The following is a 24,035-nucleotide window of genomic DNA, read 5'->3' on the forward strand; positions in this document are numbered from 1 at the left end:
GAAAAAAATAATTTTTTTAGAAAGAGAAAAAAATAATTTTAATAGTATGTTAAAATTAAAATCAGTATCAATTATCACAATAATTTTACAATATTTTCACAATAAATTTTAAGTGGTAGGTTATTATTAGCTAATATTAATGAGAAAAAATTAATTTTTTTAGAAAGAGAAAAATTGATTTAAGTATATGAAGTAGTTGATTTAAGTATGAAATAAACTCATATAAAATATATATATATATATATATATATGAAATAAACTCCTTTATATATACATTGTTCTTTTTGGTAATTTATCCCTTAAACTGCCACTTTTATAAGTGCTAGCCAAACACTCAGCTTTTTCAAAAAGCACTTTTTAACAGCTTTTACCAAACACTCAGCTTTTTGAAACTCCATTTTTTCATTATGCACTTTTTGAAAACTCCACTTTTTCATTATGCATTTCTACAAAAAGCTGAACCAAACTCACCCGAAATCGTTGTGAATTTGGCTTTATTGAAATTATTAAACTCTATGACCCACAAAAATTAATTGATAGTTCGAACAACGAGCAGAATCTTCAGGAGCAAACTCATATTTTTAATGGCAATCCAATCATGTAACTAAGATAGCGAAAGAGCTAAAAGATGTGTCCCCCACTAACAGAACATGAAAAACGAAAAGCAAAATACAAAACAGACCCCACTCAAATACTATTGGGAAAAATTTCCTTAGAATTTTTAAATCGATGAAAAAAAAGTAAAAATTACAACAGAAAAGCTATTACTTTTACGGTTCATTATAATAATATTAGATTGAAATATACCGCGTGGTTCAATATGCACTTGGAAAAATAAATAAATAATGGATACATGTGTAATGAGAGCGACAGAGAGAGAGAGATACCAAACAATTGAAATCAGCGTACTTTGCATGAGAGACTTCCATCTACGACTACAGGGAAGTTTCCTCCCTATTCTACTCGTTCAGAGGAAAAAAAAAAAAAAAAAACTTTTTTATTTAGCTAAAATTTATGATAAAATATAAAAATTATCATTAGATTTTGCGATACTATCAAAACTCTTTAAAGAGTACAAAGGTCACATAAAACCATTAGAAAATTTCTTTTGCTCTTGCTTTCATCTCCATTTTTTTTATGGTAAATTGTAAATTACGCCCCTAAAGTTTGGGGGTGATTGGATTTTACACTCTAAAGTTTTAGAATTTGGATTTTACCTCCTAACGTTTTGAATTATTTAGATTTTACACCCTGATGTTTTAGAATTTGGATTTTACCATAAGGGTATTTGGATTTTACTTCCTAAAGTTTAGAAGTATTTGTATTTTACACCTTAAAGTTTCATAATTTGAGAGGTATAAAATCCAAATACTACTAAACTTTAGACAGTGAAATCCAAATTTTGAAACATTAGGGTGTAAAATCTAAAAACCCTAAATTTCAGGAAGTAAAATCTAAATTCTAAAATTTCAGGGTGTAAAATCCAAACGCCCCCAAACTTTAGGAGTGCAGTTTGCAATTTACCATTTTATTTATATAAACTTCCTTCTTCATTTTTAATTGTTATTTATTTATTTAATTTTTAAAATTTTAATTGTTATTTTTCTATTAGAGTTATTCTGACACTTTTTTATGTATATAATGTGTTGAGTAAATATGTGTTAGTAAAAATTCACATTAAATGATAATGAAAATAGTGTGTGATTATTGTAATATAATTCGATCCAAACTTGTAAACTTTAAGTTTTTAAATAAAATGGTGTACTTTAACTTTATATTATATTTCACTGCTAAATCGGAATCTATGATATCTCTTATTCATGTGTGTGTTCACAACTCTACATCTGTCTTTCAGTCAAGTCAACCACGCTTTAGCCTTTACTTCTTTGGTGGTTAGTCGAGTGCACTTTTTCCAATCCTCCTGTTTCTTACTCCTTTGCTTTATTGTTTTTCACTGTCTCTCACACACTTCAATAATATATTCTTTTTCCCTTCCATTTACTTCAAAATCGTTTTGAAAAGCATTGGAAACGAATCCCTAAAAACATGATACTGTGTGTGTTGATGTTTCAGCTTCCAGTGAATGACGAACTAGTTTGGACAACGGGACCCCATTTCCCGAGCCTTGCATAGATCGCATTGCTGAATACTGTTGGAAAGGTAACACTATTGTCTTGCCCAATTATCATATCCATTTCTTATTATCAATTTCAACATGGTTCAATTGTGTTGTATTGTATTGTTTTGGTCAACGCAGTCATATAGTTCAATTTCAATCGTTAAGTTTTTGCCCTTTTAGGATTTGGGTTAATTATTCGCAAAATCCATCCTATACTGTAAATTTTGAGCTGATTGGCAACAAATCAGTGGGCTAATTGGATAGTGGAATGCACTAATATGTCAAAATCAACTGATTAGTTTTCATTAAGCAACTATATCCTCTCCAATCAGTCCATTAATTTTAATGTTGATTTTGGATTGCATGTTGGAAGTTGTGAAAAATCTTGAAAGTTTATAGCTTGGGGTGGGAATTGTAATCTGCAAATGACCCTCTAGTTTAGGGTGGATAGCTACAATTAACCGTGACCGTATTTTGTTTTCGTTTTTGTGTTTGGAAACAGTATGAAGCATTGGCTTGGCTTTGTGGAGGTTTGAGCTGTTTCGCAGGTTTGGGACTGTTGGCTGTGTGGAACAATAAAGCTTCTAAGATACCATTTGTAAGTCAAGAAGCTTGGATTTGATCTTTCATTTTGTGTTTTGAATTTGCAGAATACAGTGATTTTCTATGATATTTTATGAGGTTATTCTTTTATAATTTTGAAATTAGTTATGCTTTGCTATATCTTTATTGATCTCTTTTTGAATATCAAAAAAAGAGGAAGTGAGTTTGATGCCTTGTGTAGTCATTGGATGAGTTTCTTGCCATTTTTGATGGTGTAAAGGGGTAGTAATTCTTTTGTGAGTAATGGAATAGGTTGGAGAATCCCAAAGAGGAAACTTAAGTATAGTACTTAGGTGCTGTTCCTAAGGTTCCCTTTTTAAAATTCTACCATGTGGTTTTTTTTTTTTTTTTTTTAATGAGATGGAAGTGTATTTTTTAGTTAAATAGCCACATGGCTGAATGTTAAGAGGAAAACTGAAAGAACAACATCTAAGATACTGTATCTAAATTTTGTCCTATCAATAAATGGGCCAAGGGGTTCAACCATTCAAGTGACACTGTTGTTTGGATTGAGGGGTATAGAGAGGACTGAGGAGTAGAGTAGTACTGTTAGCTAAAAATGACTAATTTCAGCTAACACTACTTTACTCCTCTACCCCTTAATCCAAATTAGCACTTAAATGAACATAAGACTTACTTTTACGCACCATTGAACAACAACACTTTAGAAACTAAAATTGGTCATATCAATGATGGGACCAACAAGACTTAAACGAGGCCATTGGCTGACTACAGATAGGCCTAGTATTGAATGAGATTTTTATTTTTATTTTTATTGGTTGTCTTGAGTCTTGAGAGCCATGTGTAACGTGTTGTCTTGTCTCATGTCTCATGTCATGTTTGTGAAGCAATGAAGTTTAATTGTTTACAACTTTATATCTATAATTTATCGACTATTAGTATCGGTACTTTGTGCTTTACGCACCTAGTATCAAGACGTAGCTTAAATATTTTTTTAGCAAATATTTTTTTAACAGGTCGTGTCACAGGTTATTCGGGTCAGGTCATGTAGCTTAAATTGCATTGAGTCAAGAGATCTCTTGCACCATCAATTTTGTCGTTGGAGTTACGGCATCTACTAATCCAACTAAAGTTGCAAGAAACAAAAGACATAGCCAAGTCTTAACTATCAAATCAAATTGGAAATAGACTCACAAAACAAGAGCACTTAATCATAACATGTGTCATAAATTATAAAACATGATCCTAAACTAGAAACATGGCTCGACTTTATGAACCATCTCATTCCATCCACTTGCAACACTTCCTTGAGTAAAGGGACCGCCACTTTCAATACTTCCTTGAGTCAAGAGATCTCCTGCGCCATCAATTTTGCCGTTCGAGTTATGGCATCTACTAATCCAACTAAAATTGCAAGAAACATAAGACATAGCCAAGTCTTAACTATCAAATCAAGTAAATGCTTAATCCACATAAGCTCACATGATGGGTGTGCCATGGCTTTATACTCAGCCTCTGCACTAGACCTGGCGACAACAGTTTGTTTCTTCTCCAAGTAATCAAATTTCCTCTCAAAAAAGTGCAATACCCAGTAGTGGATTTTCTATCTGATGGTGATCTAGCCCAATCAGCATCAGTGTAGGCTTCTACCCATAAGTGTCCATTAGCTTTATACAAAAGACCACAGCCTGGATGTGCTTTAAGATACCTCACAATTCGAATAATTGCCTCTCAATATGGAAGGCGAGGATCTTTCATAAACTGGCTTAAAACACTAACTGCAAATGATATATCTGGGCGAGTAATTGTGAGATAATTTAGTTTACCAACCAAACGACAATATCTCTCAAGATTAGATAACAACTCCCCTTGATCTTCATACAATTTGACATTCGGATCCATAGGAGTCTCCACTAGTTTAGATCCTAACAAGCCAGTTTCTTCCAAAATATCCACCACATACTTCCTCTGTGATAAACTGATGCCTTCTTTAAATCGTGCTACCTCGATACCCAAGAAATAACAAAGTTTACCCAGATCCTTAGTTCGAAAGGAGTTTTGAAGGTATCTTTTCAAATCATCAATATCCTGCTCATCATTTCCAGTTATTATAATATCATCAGCATATACTATCAACAAAATATTTCCTCTATCAGAGGTATGATAAAACACAGAGTGATCAAAGTGGCAATGTCGCAATCCAAACTTTAACACTACTTCACTGAATTTACCAAACCAAGCTCTGGGAGATTGTTTAAGACCATAGATGGCCTTATGCAACCTACACACTTTTCCAGACTCCCCCTAAGCAACAAACCCAAGTGGTTGCTCCATATACACCTCTTCCTTCAAATCGCCATTCAAGAAGGCATTTTTAACATCTAACTGAAATAATGGCCAACCCAAATTAGAGCCAAGGAGATCAAAATCCGGACAGAAGAAACTTTAGCAACAGGTGAGAATGTCTCGACATAGTCAACACCGTATGTCTTGGTATACCCTTTGGCAACCAAGCGAGCCTTCAAACGCTTAATAGAACCATTAGGCAAATACTTCACAGTATACACCCAATGACAACCAACAGTAGTTTTCCCTGGAGGACGAGTAACTAAAGACCAAGTAGCATTTTCAAACAAGGCAGACATTTCTGCCTCCATAGCAGATTTCCAACCAGAGATGGACATAGCCTCCTAGACAGACTTAGGAACAACAGTAGAATTCAAGGATGTGGTAAAGGCATAAAGAGATGAAGACAAGTGACCATAAGAGGCAAACTGAGAGATAGGGTGAGAGGTACAAGAACGCTTACCTTTGCGCAAAGCAATCAGAAGAGAGGCAGGATCAGGAGTCGGATCACTAAGCAAGGTAGAAGTCTCTGTTGGAGGTTTCTGCCGATGACAATATACTTGGAGTGGTTTTTGAGGAGATTCAATAGGAGACACAGGTGGTAGGAGAGGAAGACAAGGAGGAGAACTGTCACTAGCAACCAAAGGAGAGAAATAGGACTGAGATTCATCAAATGTGACATCAGCACTAATGAAACGACGCCGAAGAGTAGGTGAGTAACATCGGTATCCTTTCTAAGTACGAGAATACCTAAGAAAAACACATTTAATGGATCTAGGATCAAGTTTGTCACTCCCTGGACCTAAGATATGAACATAGCACACACAACCAAAGATCTTAGGAGGTAGATGAAACAAAGGTGCATCAAGAGATAGCACAGTATAAGGAATCTGAACACCTAGAACAGTGGTAGGCATACAATTAATTAGGTGACAGGCAATGAGAAGAGCATCACTCCAATATGATTTGGGAACACGCATTTAAGGCACGAGTGATCTCTAACAAATGACGCATTTTGCATTTAGCAACACCATTTTGTTGTGGAGCATGGGGGCATGAAGATTGGTGAATTATACCACAATCATCAAAAAATTTTGACAAAGATGTATGAAAATATTCACGAGCATTATCAAACCAAAAAATACAAAGTGAAGCATTAAACTGAGTCTTTATTTCCATATAAAATGATTTGAAAATCGAGTACAATTCAGACCGTTCTTTCATAAGATAAAGATAGATGACTCTAGAATAATCATCAACAAAAATGACAAAATATCTAAATTCCAACAATGAGGTAGTGTTTATTGGACCCCAAATATCAAAATGAACTAAATGAAAAGGACTACTAACACGACTCTCACATTTAGAGCCAAAAGGCACCCTATGGTGTTTACCCAACTGACATACTTCACATTGTAAAGACTCAATTTGACGACATGATGGAACTAAGAACTTCAAATTCTTGAGAGATGGATGACCAAGGCGACAATGATGCTGAAGAGGCGAGATAGACAAATGAGAAGCCACTATACGAGAAGAACCACATCGATCCAAGTAATAAAGTCCACCGACTTCATGCCCTCCACCAATAATCTTCCTCGTCTTGAGATCCTGAAAGATACAATGAGTGGATAAAAAAAGGGCAGCACAATTCAAAATTTTAGTAAGCTTACTAATTGACAAAAGGTTAAAAGGAAAATCAAGAATATATAAGATAGAAGAGAGAGAAAGATTAGGACTGAGATTGGCAGTGCTCAAACCAGAAACTGTAGTGGCTGAGCCATCTGCCAATGTAACATTGGGAAGACTACTAGATTGCTCAAGGTCAGAGAGTAAACTTGAGGTACCTGTCATATGATCAGTAGCACCTGAGTCGATGACCTAAGGGTCCTGAGTGGCAAGACAAGTAGCGAAAGTACCTTGTTAAGCCAAAGTAGCAGTAGAATCAAGCCCAACAAAGTTGGAATGCAGAGACAAGAGGCAATTGTACTCTTCCTCAAGAATAGAGACTACTCTGGATGTTGGTGGAAGTGACTGTGAAGGCGGTTCTTGAACTTGAAAACTAGCTTGGTGAGCCGAGGGTTTACCATACAACTCCCAACAAAAGTCTACTGTATGATTCTCACCATGACAATAAGTGCACTTACGAAGACCACGTCCTTTACCACAACCCCCTTGTTCACTACCACGGCCCCCTTGATCACGACCTCCATGGCCTCGGTCCCTATGACCACGACCACCTTTATTACTCCCCATATAAGTGGTAAAGGCAGATTTATCACCAGAAGGTAATGCATCAGTATTGGAGGAAGAGAAAGGGTCAGTACTTGAATCAGATAATGTGGTCTGTCAAAGTCTACCAAAAACTTCACTCAATGAAGGGAGGTCTGGACTGGCTAAAATTTGTGCTTTTACTAGATTCAAACTTTTAGGCAATCTAGAGAGGAAGCGAGCAACATGCATAGAATCTTGTTGTTTCATCATAATTTTAACATCAAAGGAGATAGACTGATAAATATTCAGTTCTTCACATACACCCTTAAACTTGTTATAATAGTCTTCCAAAGACATGTCACTTAAACTCAAGGAGAAATAATTTTGATGAAGATCATAAATCCACTTCAAATTGTTAACACCAGAGTAAAGTTCCTTGGCTTGTTCCCAAACAAGTTTAGCAGTTAGTAAGAAAACCAAACTACAACTGATCTTAGACTCCATGCTATTCCACAAACAACTCCTAATTTGTGCATCTTCGGCTCTCCAATCAACAAATTTAGAGTCTGTAGGTACAGGAGGTTCCTTAATCACGTAATCAAACTTCTTTCTACCAAAAAGAAAGACTTCAACTGCCTATGTCCGCTGAGCATAATTACTACCATTTAGACGAATGGAGGTAATTGATAACATAACAGGAGATAAGAAATAATTAGGGGGCTAAGCACTGTCTTTGGACTCCATAATAGCAATCTGAAGAACAAACTAACACAAAAGAAATATGTTGAACTGAATTAAAACAAACTCCAACCAACAACCAATGTACTTCAACCAATCAGCCACGCCAACAACAACTCATCTATCAAAGAATCAACACCAAACTATTCCAAAAACAAGGCAGCAACAAATCCATACCAACACCAAAAAGAAATGCCCAATCCACCACTAAACTTCAACCTAAGGCTGCCTGAACAGATAATCGGAGAACGTATTGAAGAAGAGAAGAAAAATCAGACCATGGTTGAAACCCTTAATTGAAAAACTCCGGCAACGATGCTAGGGTGCAGAAGCCGCGGTGCAAGGACCAGCGAGTAAGCTAGGCTGGGTCACCGAAGGAGGGCGAGTAAAACCCTGCCTCTGCCGCGGTTAGGTAACGTTGATCTGGTGTCGCGAGACCGAAGAGAAGGTCACCAGCGCTAGGCAACTCCTTCAACCACTAAATCGAGATCGTCGAAGGTCTCTATTAGGGTCGTCAGAGCTAGCGAGTAAGGTTATGGTTGCCGGCAACAACAATATCAGTGGGTGGTGGTCGGAGGGTTAACGACAACGGCAGGTTGGTGGCTCTAATACCATATTGTTAACTATGAAAGTGTTTTAGGGTTTGATAAGTTAACCCTAACACATAAAATATTATTTATATATAAAGTACATGATATTACTATTTTGCCCCTATTACTCATAACAAGGAGAAATACCATGGCTGATCTCAAAAGGGCAAAGTTAGCTACAGAGATACATAACTCAAAATATAAACCACTTACTGCTGATAAACCTGGTACTCATGCGAGTTATCATTGCTACACTCTAATTTATTTTTATTTATTTCATACATTTGCATATATTTTGTGTTGTAGTTGTAGTTGACTTCAATGAATTTGAAAAATCTCATGTTATTCTTTGGCTTTAAATCATTGATTTGATCTTCAATGACATGCAAATATATTTATAGTTTCCTACAAATTTAGCATATAAATCACAATATATATATATATATATATGAGTTTGCTGTTTATTATGGTGTGATTGATGATTAGTAATTTGGCTTGGAGTGCATAAGCACACACATACTCAATGTGCAACTAGAGTTGGAGGAGTAATACTAAGAATAATTACACATTTTCCTTTATAAATAATTTTCAAATGATTGATTTAAAATGTTATATATTTTTCTCAGTATGCTATAGTGGGGACAAAAAATAAGAACAACGTGTACCATGGAGGTTCTGCAAGCATCAGCCTATATAACCCAAAAGTCAAAGGAACTCAATACAGTTCTGCTCGCATAAAGGTTCAAAATTATCCAGAAAGCATAGAAGTTGGATGGACAGTAAGTGATAGAGGAAACAAGTTTACAATATGTATTTATGTATGTATATGAGCTTGTTAAATCTAATACTCATTTCTTTTTGTCTTAGGTATATCCAACCTTGTACAACGATACTCGTACTAGATTATACACATTTACAAAAGTAATTAATATTTTTTTTTCTATGCATACGTTGTTTTATGAATTATGTAATAAACTGCGCTATTTACCTACCTTTTAATATTTGATGTTTCCATCTACAAACAGCTAAATCCTCATGCTTCAATACATTATGTAATTCAATAATTCCTGTGAGGACGGATATTCCTCTAGGCATTCCTTTAGAGTCAATTTCAACGCCAGAACAGCAATTTGACTTGCAATTAATGCTTTTTTGGGTAAATAAATAGATATATGTGTTTATATAGATTTGTGAGTGCATGTGCGTGTTTCTTTCGTACTAACCTCTTTTTGCATCAACTATGATAGAAAACAAAACACATAATTTGTTCTTACTTCCTGTGTTTGTGTTTTTTCTCTTGAATGATAGGCTTCTAGCAATGGAAACTGGTTCCTAAAATTTGGTCAAGATGAAACTGTAATCGGATTTTGGCCAAAAAATGTATTCACTTCTTTAGGAGACGGTGCTAATTACGTTGAATGGGGAGGAGAGGTTTTCAGTCCTCCTGGTGTGCCTATCCCTCCCATGGGATCTGGGTATAGTGAAAGGTTAAAAGAAAACACCAAATATGATGCATATTGCAGGCAAATTAAAACAATTAATGAGACTGATTCTGTTGTGAATGCTGTTGATGCTGAAAGTTTTTCAGATATCGTACAATATCAAGTTATTGATGAAGAGTAGGTGCGCATCAGCACCTAGTACTGTTTGGGTGTGTGGGTGGCTATATTGGGGAATAAAGATTTCTAAGTTTTCTTCTGGTTCAGTGCATGTATTCTTATCAATAAAATGACTTTCAAGTCAACTTTCAAGTCACAATACTTCTAGCATGAATATTGTTGGCTATTTTCCATCCAACAGTGAACCATATGTGATCAAATGCAAATGATGATAAGACCATTATTAATGCAGAATATCAGAAACTGAGAAAGATGCAAAGAAATGAAGTACAAACGAAGATTCTCATTGTTAACTTAGCCTAGTGTAGCAAAAATATTAGGACATCCTTAAATGGCAGATGGGAAGCCTGGGTAACATGCTGACTTCTCATTTGACACAAAATACCAGAAACAGATTGTTGATGCCATAGAATCTGTTCAGTTGTTTGCTTCTCTGTTTAAAGTTGGAAATGGCTGTCGTGGTCAATCTTTGGAATGCTTGAAGCATGATACTGGCCTAAATTAATTGAGTTAATACTTATAAGTAAATAAAAATATGGAAACAAAGACTCGAAGTAATTTCTATCGCACCTGAATTACATTGACCTGATATCAAACACTTTTCTGCACCCTTTTTGAGTTCATAATTTCCATAAACTTCCTGACTAAATTCCCTTTCTAGGTAACCATATATAACAATGATAAGATTGAGAAGGGATGGTTGCTCGAGTATCTTCTTTGATGACCAACAATTAGGCTCAAGTGAGATCTGCTTGATCTAATAATTTAAGGTATATAACATTTAACCAAAAGCTAGACATCTTATAACATGATAGATTGATAGTTATAACTATATCCTTGATAATCAGAATTTTATATATAACACTAAAATTTTTGCCATGTACTCATTTTAACTGGATTTCATTCACAAGTTTAAGATGGATTTGTTTTACATTGACAGTGAAATCCATTGAAAAAAGAAAAAGGTTATACCTTGCAAGTTCAGACTTGGAGCCACCTACTTTGTTTTTCTGAGTCATCAGAACATTATGTTTGTCCTCATGTTCTTTGTTCTTTGTCCCTAACATGTGTGGATCATCTTGAAGTTTCTGCACAGATTAGGTTATTGTGAACTTAGTTTTGTTTGACACAGTGCCACTGGATACACCATGAATTTCCTTATTTTGGTAGCTAAAATAGACAACGCAACTCACACCCGCACAGATTGAGTCCCTGACCTCACCTTCCTTATAGGGTGATGAGATGCCATTTGTTCCAGGATCACTAGCTTCACATTGAGTATGAACTAAGAAACAGATAAAAAAAAATTCCTTTGTATCATCGCATTAACTCAATAAGAACCATAGAACATTCATTAACAATGGAATCATCCAGCATGTTAAAGCAGCTCTAAAATATAATCTTAACAACCTTAAATAGTATATGGTTTTGGCATGTGCAAATCCTCTATTTTGCATTTCATCAGACAACAATATCGGTGGGTGGTGGTTGGAGGATTAACGGCAGCGGCGGGTTGGTGGCTCTGATACCATGCTGTTGATAGTGAAAGTGTTTTAGGGTTTGATAAGTCAACCCTAACACAAAATATTATTTATATATAAAGTACATGATATTACTATTTTTCCCCTGTTACTCATAACGAAGACAACCTTCTTTTGATAATGATTAAAATTTCTCTTGAAATTGTCTCAATGGTCTGGTGTTGATGCACACCAACCAACACTAGGGGCTAGCTTCCAAAGGTTTTCTCTTTCTTTTTTTGCATAGTAGCATGAGGGAAAATCCTCACTTGTGATAATCTCATTAAGAGAGATTACATGTTAGTAGAGTGGTGTTGCATGTGTGGCTATAATGGGGAGACGATAGAGCATCTTCTCCTACATTGTAGTGTTGCGTTTGAGTTATGGAGCTTTGTTTTTGGTTCCTTTGGGTTTCAACAGGTGTTGTTAGAAAAGGTTAACGATCTTTGTTGGTTTCTGTTAAATTACCGATTGTTCCAAAAGTTTAAGCTATTGGAATATGGTAAATTTAATCATTTAACCATATAATTCTAACCTCCTCACGTGCGGGCCGAAACTACCTTTAATAGGTGAGGCCCAACACTTGGGATTTTAAATGGGAGGTAGAATGGAGGACACAAGGATCGAACTTAGGGTCTTATGCTTTGATACCATGTTAAATTACTGATTGTCCCATAAGTTTAAGCTATTGGAATATGGTAAATTTAATCATTTAACCACACAATTCTAACAGTTCCTTTGGATATTTGGAACTTGGTCTTGTTATGTTTGATGCATTGTGGCAGGAACGGAAGTGTTGTACTTTTGATGACATGAAACTTCTTGGAACACAATTGATAGAATTGTTTGCTAGTTTGTTGTTTGATTTGTCTCGGGTGTGGGGTTTTACTAATAGTGACTCCATGACTGATTTCTTTAGAATAATTGTCCTTTTATACATAAATTTTGTAATTCTTTAGACTCCTTTGTGCCCAATTTCATGTACATGAAGTAGGGTTTTTTTTTATTTTATATTTTATTCTAATAACTAAAATACTCATTTACTTATCTGAAAAGGTTGGTCTACAAGAAATTTTTCCTGGCTGATAGCATGAGTATTTACCTAGCAAAAAGAAAGAAAAGAAACAAAGAAAGATGATAATAAGAATAGCTCAAAGAATATTATTGTTGCATGGCTTGCAATTTATAAAGGACTTAGTTTGTTTGGTATCTTCTATGTAATGCCAAAGACTGTGGTTGAGCTCCTAGTAAGTAGGCAAGGAAAGTTTGGTCGTCATTGTGATGGTGTTATCTAGAAGGCTGTCCCTCATTGCTTGAAGCGATGCATTTGGTGGGAGAGGAACAATGGTTGCTTTGAATACTCTGAAAGGACAATGGCAAACTAAAAATTTTTCTTTTTTAGAACACTACTGGATTGGATGTCAATCATAGGAAGTCATTCTTTTTCTTTGGTTTATGATTTGATGGATGCATGTAATTTGTGTATTTGATTGGTTTGATCCCTAGATGTATACTTCCTGGATACTTGGGTGTCTCATTTTCATGATTTGCATAAGATTTCCATTACTTATCCAAAAAAAATTAAAATTATTTTTATAATAGACTTAGTAGAGGTATAGAATTTTGTGATGAGATTATACTGTAGACATTGTTTTTAGGAACATGTTGGTGTGTGAGTGTTTTTCCTGGCAGGATCTACTTCATATGCTTCTATTGCTATACAGAATTATGACTAGAATAGTAAGCGTTAGTGGGCTATTGATCAAACCAAGGTAAAAAGTTTGTATGTCACTATAACTAGTCTATTGTGATGATCTTGTATATATGCTATTTGGATAGAGAGGAATTCTTGGATTTATTCCTGTAAATCTAATGCTACGATTGAGGAAGCTGTCATTCAAAGCATCGGATATGTAGTTTGAGGTAGAATAGTATCTTGTGGAAACTTGAAATTTTCAAATACTCTTTGGTGCTTCTATGTATGAGTTCTACCTTTATAATATATGGTAAATATAGACATACATATTCACTCTGCTTCAATGTTATGGTAATGGTATTCACATTTAATAAAGATTTGACACTGTTGCCTATGTTTGTGTCACTTATTCATCGTATCTTTAATTACTGGTTGTGATAGTGCTACTATTTGGGCGTTGAAGACTTGGAACTACTATCTGGAGAAGAGCTTCACACACCAAATTCCTTTCTAGTTATATTTAATGGGCTGATCCTTGGCAAGCATCGGAGGCCACAGGTACTAGAAGTATATAATTGAGGTGAATATTTAGAAAGTTTTTTAATTTTTTTAAATTCTTTTTTATGTTCTCTCTAACCTTTAATGTTTTATTTCTTTTTTAGCATTTTGCTGCTACCATGAGAAAGTTACGGAGAGCTGGCAAAATTGGCGAGTTTGTAAGTGTATATGTCAATGAGAAGCAGGTAAATTATTTCAAAACTACCATTTTATCCATTTTATTCTTTCTCCTGGTATTGGCTGTGTTATTTCCCTTGAATGGGCGATTGTGAAATAATATGGAATCTTATATATTTTCATAGGAGGATATGTAATTCATGCATTTGATTTGATGTAAAATGATACCAAAAAAATAAATAAATAAATAATTGATGTAACGACCTGAGGAAATCACTAGTCAAGTTACTATTGAGGCTTCTCGTAATCACTTATTTACCCTAGATCCACCTAGTAAACACCTGGTGTGGGATTCAATACATACTTGCACAACCCACACTCAAACAATCAAATCCAATCAAATCTTTCATGTATCACATCTCCCCAGCTTAAATTCCCAATGTCCTCGTCACAGCCCATGTCATATTGTAGTGCCCCCAAGCCACATGGTGTTACCAGATTTGTTCTGATGCCATTTTGTCATGCCCTGACCCATCACTAGCATGATATTTTCTACTTTGGTTGCATTGACCTCAACGTCTTTAAAATGCGTCATACCAATTAAGGTTCAATGCCTGTATAAAGTGGTGAGGTCTATGTGACTAAAGCAGTTTCCTTGGGTTGTTACAAACAGCATCAAAGTTGACTTTACTGGCTAGGGTGGTGGGTAGGTATCACATGGGGACGCATAGCCCTTAAGGGGGTGGATTGTGGTGACCCAAAAGTTCAAAAGACCTCTTAAGTGAGGTGAGGCGAGGGAGAATCAAATACCGGTAATAGATTTTATAGGGGTTATTTTATCATTATCATTAATAAGGGACATCCAAAACCTATACCCAATCAACCAAAATCACCAAACAAATTTTCTCCCTATCCAGGATTAAGATATCCTTATCCTGGAAACAGAATAGCTAAAACTTCGAATCGGATAAGGGTAATACATGTCAACTCTGACCAACAACCATATTGGCGGCCTTAGAACTTGTTGGCAACCACTGCGCTGGCAACCAACAACTCTAGCAACAACCACTGAGAAAACAACCTTGGTACCACTGGAAACTACCCAGAGATCAAGGACAAGCCACCGGGATATCTGTCTAGCAACCTCCGTGACCGGAAAGCTACTAAGAACACGCTGAAAACAACAAAAACAGAGGCCAACTTCAAAAAACACCAAAAACAACTGAATCGGTGGAGGATGGTCGAAAACCACCACCGATCTTTCGAGAACAACAAAAACAGAGGCCAACTACTGAGATCTACCAAGCTAGGTTGCGTTCAGATCTGAATTTCAGGTCAAATCTATGTCTATATGTTGGATCCACAACACCAACAACAACAGCTAAAGCCACCAATGATGGCAATAAGACAAGAAGCTGAGAACAACAACAACTACCAACAGCAACAATAACCAATCTGCCGAGAACAACCACCAACAACTACAATCACCAACAACAACCACAACTACACCAAAAACCATCAACGCCCTTATGTGGCGTTTTATGGTGGAATCTACATTACTCCTGACATTCAGATCTTTAGGAATGTGATTCATTGCAATCTAATGTTTAGAAATGTAGCTATTTCTATGTTTGGTTTCATTGGGAATTTCTTAAGATTCCTAGGAATGTGAGATGATAATGTTTGATTTATTCCTAGAAATTTTAAATGAATTATTTATTTTTTCCATTCTATCCTTAGATTTGAATATGAACTACCAAGTCCTTTAAGAAAAAAAAAATCTTCCTCTAAATAAATAATTAAAAAAAAAATATAAACTATTAATAATTTGTAGAGCAACACACACACACAACAACAAAAGTGAATACCTAGCAATAATGGAGGGTCCCCTTCAAAATTCTTTTTTTCCACACGTGAAACCTAAATAGAACTTTGTTAAAGAATATATCAACAGAGTTGTCTATCCTGTTTATGTTATTTTGGCGGGAAAAGATAAAGATAAGGGAAAAGATATTGATGATTGTTTTATATTTTATCTTAATTGCTAAAAGGGTTAAAATTGTCAATTTATTAAAAATGCAATTTCCTTTAAGCTTGGGAATCTGGATACTCACCTGTTTTAAAGGGAATTCACATTCTTACTAGAGAGGGTTTAAAGGGGAATTTAGATTTTTCTAGCATCTGATTCTTTGATGTGATTTGCAATCAAACATGGGAATCTTAAACATTCTTGGGAATCCTAAAACTTGAACCTTACCAAACGCCACATTAAAGAACAACCAACAAACTTAGATTTGAAGGTTGCGCAAGTATACAACCATCGACAACCATCAGCTCTGATACCATGTTAAAGACTAGGATAAAATAATGTAGAGAAGCAGATGCAAGAAAGAGAGAGGAACATGAGGGATTGTGTGGTTTGACCAACAACCTACATCCATGGATAAAGCCCTAGTAGCTACATGTTTATTGGATACTCAAGTTAACAATTACATTGAACCCTTAACAAGGTATATATAGAGACTAGAAGTTAGGGTTAGCCCAACATGGGCTTCCAACATAACTTGTTCTCTTGGGCCATTACATCAATATAAACCCAATTCTTTTAACAATCTTGGTAGATATATTAATAACATCGGACAACATGGAAAATTTCATCACAACTCATGAAACAAAAGAGATGCTGCTCTGCATAATTACTTGGACACTAAAAAGTAATTGCTAATGCAATATGACTACGATTTATAATTTACTCTCTTGTCATAATCTAATTTTATATCACTTTGATCTCTGTCTTGATTGTCATTTTAATACTTGATTAGGTTATTTTTCTAACTGAGTGTGTGGCAATTATGTCTTTTGTTGCTTCCCTCTGCATCATCTTTTCTGCAATGTTTTTCCAGTATATAAAATCATAACTGCACAGCTGACTTTGAGGGAAACATGTTTTCAGTGCTGGTTTATGTTGCTTCTGATGAGGTCGAGTTTGTCGTCCACTTGTCATTGCTGACAAGGGCATTTCAAGGATCAAAGAACATCATATGAAGGAGTTGTTGGTAAGTCTAATTTATGCCTTGTTTCCTTAATTAAGAGTTGTAATTTCAAAACTGATTTTATTTTTTGTTCTTTCAAGGCTGGAGTCCGTACGTTTGATAGTTTTTTACAAGACGGGTTGATTGAGTATCTTGATGTTAATGAGGAGAACAATGCTTTGTTTGTTACATTCTAATAACTTTTAAATTCCTTTGATGCTATGTTGCCATTACTTGATTCAATTTCTCTTGTTGCGTAATTATCTATTTCATAGATTGCTTTATATGAAGGAGAGGCTACAACAGAAACAACACATATTGAAATTGAGCCTTTCACCATCCTAGGTGTTTGTGCTGGGCTTATTCCATTTCCTCATCACAATCAGTCACCTAGAAATACTTATCAGGTTTTATTAATTTTTTTTTTAATGTGCAAACTTCTCTGATTGCTATTTTGGATTCTAAATTCAGTGATAAAAAATGTTTCACCCTTGTGTTCTGAAATTACTTATTTTTATCTTCATAGTGTGCAATGGGAAGCAAGCTATGGGAATATTGCATATAACCAGGCAAGTGGATTTATTCTGTGTTGTCAATTTTTTTTTTTTTGTGGCAGGAGCCCGATTGTTCTTTCTTTGCCTTCCTGCATGTTTGTCATGAAGTTACAACATATGCTTTCCTCTGTTCATACAGAAATTACTGATAGTTTTGTGTTCTGTAGCTTCTTTTAATGCGTGTTGGATAAATTTAAATCATCAAGTATAATTCAATTGTTTGTATAAGCTGTATAATTTGTGTGTATAACTTGGCTGAATTACAACTTTAATCTGAAACTTCCAAAACCGCTTCATTAGGAGCCAAAAGAAAAAGGTCAATGCGTTGAGACGTCACAATTATAAATTATTAATCAGATACTGTCTTTTCTATTATTTATTTTGTAGTTGTATTTGACATTTTATGGTGGATCTTGTCTATTTGGTCTTTTCCTTTTCAGTGATAAATTCCCTTTCCCATGGTCTTCTGTGGGTTCAAGTTCCACAAAATAAGAAGACTACCTTTTTGTTTGCATTTTTCTTTCCCGTGTGAATAGATCATCCATAGTTGTTTATTATGGCAACTTTCATAATTTTGATCTGTATGACTAATACTGCCCAACTCTCTTGATTTGTAGTTACGTCGGATGGACACCCTACTATACCTGCTGGTGTATCCTCAACGACCTCTGTTGACAACAAAAACAATTGAGCTGTTGGTATGCATTATTCGAAGTATTGCAGCCATTTTTTGCTGTGAACTAATTACTGCTATTTTAGGTTGGATACGATAAGCTTGGAGCGGGCAAAATGCCACTTGCTGTGATGAGCTATAGTGGCTATGACATAGAGGATGCAATTGTCATGAACAAGTCATCTTTAGATCGTGGATTTGGCCGTTTATCGTTATGAAAAGGTACCAAATTCATCACCTATAGTGGTTTCATTTTTTAATGATTGCACAATTTCTTGATAAGTAATAAGTTATATTAGAAAAAAAAATTAGAATTCATCTAGTACACAGGAGTATACTAGATGAACATGACAGCTAAGCCATTTGAAAAAAGTTCTTAGGAAGTGCAATTCAGATATAAATTTTCCCCCACATCCTTCAAGTTTCTTGCATTTCTTCCCTCTAGATGCACTGCCAACAAGGTGGTAAGTCAACAACCTTGCCAAGCATCACCCATTGGACTCCAAAAAGAGCAAAAACCATATCCGACATCTCCCTTGCAACAGAACAATGCAGCCTCAAGTGATCCATTGTTTCCCCACCCTCTTGCTCATGCAACACCATCTCACCAACACAATGTTCCACTTCCTCAGATTATCTGTTAGTATTTTCCCAAAGAACCAACCCATAGAAAAAATCCCACTTTTGTTGGGACTTTAGGCTTCCAAATGCTTCTCCAAGGAAAATGCTCGACTCCAGCAGAGGCTAGAACTCTATTGTAAGCTTTAACCTTGAAACCCTTCAACTTGACTGGCTCGAACACAACTTATCCTCTTCATGACCTTGCACATCAATAGAATACGAAAGATCCAAGAACAATGAGAGTGACTCCAATTCCCAGTCCTGTGCTGCTTGTATGAAATTTATTTTCCAATGAACAGATCCATTGTGAAGATGCATATGATCCGCTACTAGTGCTTCCTTATCCTGTGAATATGACAACTCAGGAAAGGTGCCCTTCAAGTTGATAGTACCACACCAAGCATCGGACCAAAATTTTATTCTAGAACCATCACCGACTGCAAACTTGATAAATTGAGAGAACTGTGTCCACTCCCTCTGAATATATTTCCAAAGCATAACCCTATATGCCTACAAATAGCCTTAGTGCACCAACCTCCCCTCGTAGGGTTGTACTTTAGATTCTACTACTTGCCTCTACAGCATTTTATTTTTCCTACTTTGTGTTCATTGTACATGATGTAGTCTCTGTTTACTAAAATTATTCTTATAAAAAAAGTCCTTGCATGTCTTCAATTGCCCAAGTAATTATATAAGTATGGCTGCTTATCTTAGAGTTCTTTAACAGGTATAGTGCTGTGCTTCAAAAGTACGAAAATGACACACAGGACAGGATACTCAGGCCTGATAGAAAGGGCTATGGTGCAAAACATATGCGGGTAATACATATTAATAGTTGGTGCAGTATCACATGGTATAGATCTCAATTGTTCTGCATACTTATTTGGGACAGATGGTACTATATCTCATATTGTCGAAGTATATCTATTCCCATGAATATATGTAATAAAACTGCTTTAGACAATGTAAATAACTATTTATTGATAAGGTTTTCTACCTATCACAAGTGAATAAGTTTTTTATTTTATTATTTTTTATGAAGAACTAAAATTTATTAACCAAGAAACGAAAAGAGATAACCAGTACACAGGAAGTGTACTAGCAATATATCAGAATTACATGGAAGTACGTGAATCCAAAAATTATAGCAAACTAGAGAAGGAATGACCACTTATATTAAGGCAAACTAGAGAAGGAATGACCACTCATATAAAGTGCACAAAAAAAGAAAAAAGAAAAAAGAAAAACCAGCTTCACTGACAGATAGATCGTTCAGTGTCTTCAAATGTCTGGCCATAAGAAGTGAATTATGTATCAGATATGTACTCTAATCATTCTTAGCAATGTCCAGCTAAGTCACTCTTTAAACTGTTATGTGAAGCATCTCATAGTATAGACTTAATACTTTTGTTTTTCTCTGGCTGTCATTTAAATTTGGAATGTGATTCAGAACTTTACTTGGACAGCCTTCCATTTTGAGGATTAGTTTTCAATGATCAATTAGACGGGGTAAAAGCTCAAGACATTTTATGGTTAAGAAGCCTAGTTTAAAGATTATGGAGGGTTTCAAGTTGAATTGCACAGTAATAATAATTAAAAACGAAAATAAATAAATAAATAATTTTGCTATTCAGGAGCTGTCAACAGTAGCCACTAACAGAATTAGAAATGGTAAAATTGCTCCATTGTAAGTTTTCTCATGATCTGTGGAGTGAAGTCTTTCTTATGTATGGTAGTGGGTGATGCCAAATACATCTCTCTCCTTTTGCATGGAGGAATTGGTTGGGGAAATTTTCTTCAAATGTTTGGAATATGGAACTGGCTTGTCTTATGTGGTTAAATTGGAAGGAAGGTAATTCCCGAACGTTTGAAGCATTGAGTGACCTGTAGATCTGTTGAAGTCTTTGCTAGCTGCGACTTTGTTTGAGTGGTTTTGTATTGGGGTTTATACATTGTATTTCCATGTCTGATTTCCTTATTTTGTTAGCTTTTCCCTTGATTTGTTTGTATTCGTTTCAAGTGCAGTGGGCTTACTATTGTAAACCCATTGTATTTTTCGTATCAATAAAACTTTTATTACCTATTAAAAAAATGATCTTTTAGAGATTTTCTTTTGGGAATTACCTCAAATTCCTATTTTGACTCAGTTAACTATTTTGGTTCTTGTAGTGTGGAAGGAAAGTTTATTCATTGTTGAAGAAATATTGTGATATCACTTTTTGAAGAAGCTATTTGGTTTAAGATTGGAGCCTTATATATAGCTAACAATGTAAATGGTTTGATGGCTTTGGGTCAAATAGTCCTCCCATGTGCGGGAAAGGAGAAGAATCTTAGAAGAATATAAGAGGGTTTTCTAGGAGAATAGTTTGGTAGTTCTTTTGAGGTTGAAGGATACCTTGTTGTGTGAGTTGATGTTTGTCTACTTTTTTGGGAAAGAGACATTAGTCTATTGTGGTTTTGGGCTTTTATTGTATGTGTATTGACAGTTTGTTTTGGGTTTAAGGATTGAGTTGGTTTGTTTTTTGTGGGAGGTTCGAGAGTTTGTGAGATTCAAGCATGACTTTGAGGAATTAATTGAGTATAGTTGTAATATAAATTGTTGATACCAGATTTTGGTTGGCATTGCCTATGGATGTAACGTGAATTGGCTGAACCATGTTAACTTCTTACTTATCAAAAAAACTAATAATAATAAATTAATAATATTGGGCAAGTGGGATTGCATTGTTATGGACATATGTGATTTGAATGGTATAATTGCCATGGTTGGGTTTCACTTATCAGTTAGGACCAATGTATATTTTTATGAGTTTTGATGAATGGGATTTCTTGGTTTGTGGACATAATATTCAAAAAGTAAATTTGCATTTGTTTGGATTTAATTGAATTTTGTTTGCAAATATCAATTGCTTCAACCAAAACAAACTTTATTTGAAAAGCAAATGATTCTAATGACAAAGAGAGACTCAAACTATACATAACAAGAACAAACTAAAGCTAGAAGCATAACCAAAAAAAGTTCCAAATATGAAAGCAAACTGCCCAATGTTGATCTTTTGAAATCTTTGCTAGTTAGGACTTTGTTTTGAGTGGTCTAGGATTTGGGGCTTTACACAATGTTTTCCGTTTTTGATTTCCTACAATCTGTAATTCCTTTTCTTGATTTGTTTGTAACTGTTTCAAGTACATTTTGTTCACTATCGTGAACACGATGTACTTTTTTCAATAAAGCTTTTATTACCTAACAAAAAAAAAAAAAAATGAAAGCAAACTACCCAATTGAAAGTTACCAAAATATCCCTGTTAATTTTTTTCCCATACTCTGAAATGCTGAAAGTACATTTGGAAATTATTATGAGGTTTTATTTTTTACGGAAGCCAGATTGACTTTGCGAATCCCAAGGATCCCATTCTTCATCATTTCCTTTTGTTCTTGTTATTTGTTTCTTTGAATTGCAAATGTTTCCTGTATATTTTTAATTCTGATATGTTTCTAACATGTGTAGATACTGGATGATGATGGGATTGCTTCACCAGGGGAAATTATTAGCCCCAAGATATCTATATAAATAAACAGTCCCCTGCTGTTACAAGGGGGACAAGAGTACCACCATCAGAATTACCAAATATGTTAGTTTCACTTTCCGGCGAAAATTCTTGGTAGATTCCTTTAACAGCAAGATTGCTTATGCTTGTTTTTTAAATGCAGAGGATATAAGAGCAGTAAACAAACATTTAAGGGTCCCGAAGGGGAGTCTTGTGTAGTGGATCGAGTGGCTCTTTATAATGATAGGCATAATAATTTATCTATCAATTCTTAATTCGCCATACTCGTAGGCCAGAGGTAAAGAATTTCTAATTTGGCCTCAGTTTATATGCTATACAAATCTTATATTTTAGGTTGACTTTCTTTCTTGTATTCTTCCCCTTAGGTCGGTGACAAATTTAGTAGCAGACATGGGCAGAAAGGAGTTTGTGGCACCATTATCCAGCAGGAAGACTTCCCATTTTCTGAACGTGGCATTTGCCCTTTTGATTATGAATCCTCATGGGTTCCTAGGTAAATAAGTTAAAAGTTTGGAATAGTGGAAAACTTAACAAGCAAGTGACGCAAGAAGATTAATACAGAATTTTCAGTACAAAAAGATTCTAGAGAGAGAGAGAGAGAGAGAGAGAGAGGAAGTAATGAAAGAGAGGGAACTCAGACCTCAATCTAAACTCAAATATGAGATTCTAAAATTCACAATCAATCCATCTATATTTACAATGCATTCACATGGATATTTATAGCTGGGAGTTGGTTATTGTTGATGACATTGTCCATAACTAACTCACATTTATCACATGCTTGAGTACAATTGTAACATACTAATTACAAGCTAGATTTAATATAGCACATGGCTTTTGCTTCTAAAAACTTTCTAAAATCTAACATGTGCATGTGCCACTAATTATTTTCCCTCCAATTTTCTACAAATTTGGCACATGTGGACTCAACTGCAATAATCATATGGAACGTGAAATTCAGCCCTTATGCTTGACTAGCCTCGTGCCATCTCATAATCATCCATGTTTTGTGTTATAATCTATAGTTGCTAGCAGTGCAAGCACCCAAGATGTAACATAATTTGATATTCTGTTACCATCAGTCGAATGACAGTGGGAAGATGATAGAGCTTCTTGGGTAAAGCTGGAGTTTCATGTGGTAGGTTCATTATGGCAGTGCCTTTGGGGAACAAGCGGTCATGCAGACACAGTTGAAGCTATGAGGTGCTTTCTGCATCTTTACTATGACATCTGATTATTATGCATTTTCCATATTTCATTTTTTTTTTACCATGCTTCCTTGCTCTGTGACAGTGAAATTCTTGTGAACAAAGGCTTTAGCTACAACGGCAAAGACTTTCTGTATTCAGGTTTAAATTTTTACATCTGAAACATGTACATATGGAATTCTATTGCAACCGTTCATTTTAATTTTTCTTTTGGAGCTTTGTTACGGATTGTGTTCAATTTTTTTGAACCCTAGGGGTGAAAGGAAACTTATTTTCAATTTAATTAGACAATGGATTCT

At 35.1% G+C, this 24,035-nt stretch overlaps 2 protein-coding genes and 2 long non-coding RNA genes across 4 annotated transcripts in view; all 4 read left to right on the top strand.

Moving 5' to 3' along the window:
* The first annotated feature begins 1,902 nt into the window (after positions 1-1,902).
* Positions 1,903-2,815, top strand: LOC112024781 (uncharacterized). Its single transcript, XR_010630560.1, has 2 exons — positions 1,903-2,160; positions 2,622-2,815. It is a non-coding gene; the product is annotated as an uncharacterized LOC112024781 (long non-coding RNA).
* A 5,101-nt stretch (positions 2,816-7,916) lies between these two features.
* On the top strand, positions 7,917-10,194 carry LOC112018365 (protein neprosin). The gene is made up of 5 exons (XM_065777762.1): positions 7,917-7,922; positions 9,198-9,389; positions 9,439-9,492; positions 9,587-9,727; positions 9,880-10,194. The coding sequence occupies exons 1-5, from the start codon at positions 7,917-7,919 to the stop codon at positions 10,192-10,194; spliced, it is 708 nt and encodes a 235-aa protein (XP_065633834.1).
* Positions 10,195-18,463: 8,269 nt separating this feature from the next.
* On the top strand, positions 18,464-23,033 carry LOC111990879 (uncharacterized). Its single transcript, XR_010630576.1, has 5 exons — positions 18,464-18,562; positions 19,689-19,779; positions 22,468-22,591; positions 22,671-22,805; positions 22,894-23,033. It is a non-coding gene; the product is annotated as an uncharacterized LOC111990879 (long non-coding RNA).
* A 617-nt stretch (positions 23,034-23,650) lies between these two features.
* Positions 23,651-24,035, top strand: part of LOC112029698 (DNA-directed RNA polymerase III subunit 2) — an 84,051-nt gene continuing 83,666 nt past the window's right edge. The window contains exons 1-2 of the mRNA XM_065777739.1: positions 23,651-23,731; positions 23,822-23,877. Coding sequence (XP_065633811.1) covers positions 23,727-23,731; positions 23,822-23,877 — 61 coding nt within the window. The 5' untranslated portion in view covers positions 23,651-23,726. The remainder of the gene's footprint in view (positions 23,732-23,821; positions 23,878-24,035) is intronic.

The sequence above is a fragment of the Quercus suber genome, unplaced genomic scaffold (assembly GCF_002906115.3).
Source record: "Quercus suber isolate HL8 unplaced genomic scaffold, Cork oak 2.0 scaffold_163, whole genome shotgun sequence".
Lineage (NCBI taxonomy): Eukaryota > Viridiplantae > Streptophyta > Magnoliopsida > Fagales > Fagaceae > Quercus > Quercus suber.

Coding starts and splice junctions, on each gene's coding strand:
- LOC112018365 (XM_065777762.1), top strand. Junction 9,390..9,438: donor AGTTTACAATATGTATTTAT/GTATGTATATGA, acceptor TTTTTGTCTTAG/GTATATCCAACCTTGTACAA. Junction 9,728..9,879: donor TGCAATTAATGCTTTTTTGG/GTAAATAAATAG, acceptor CTTGAATGATAG/GCTTCTAGCAATGGAAACTG.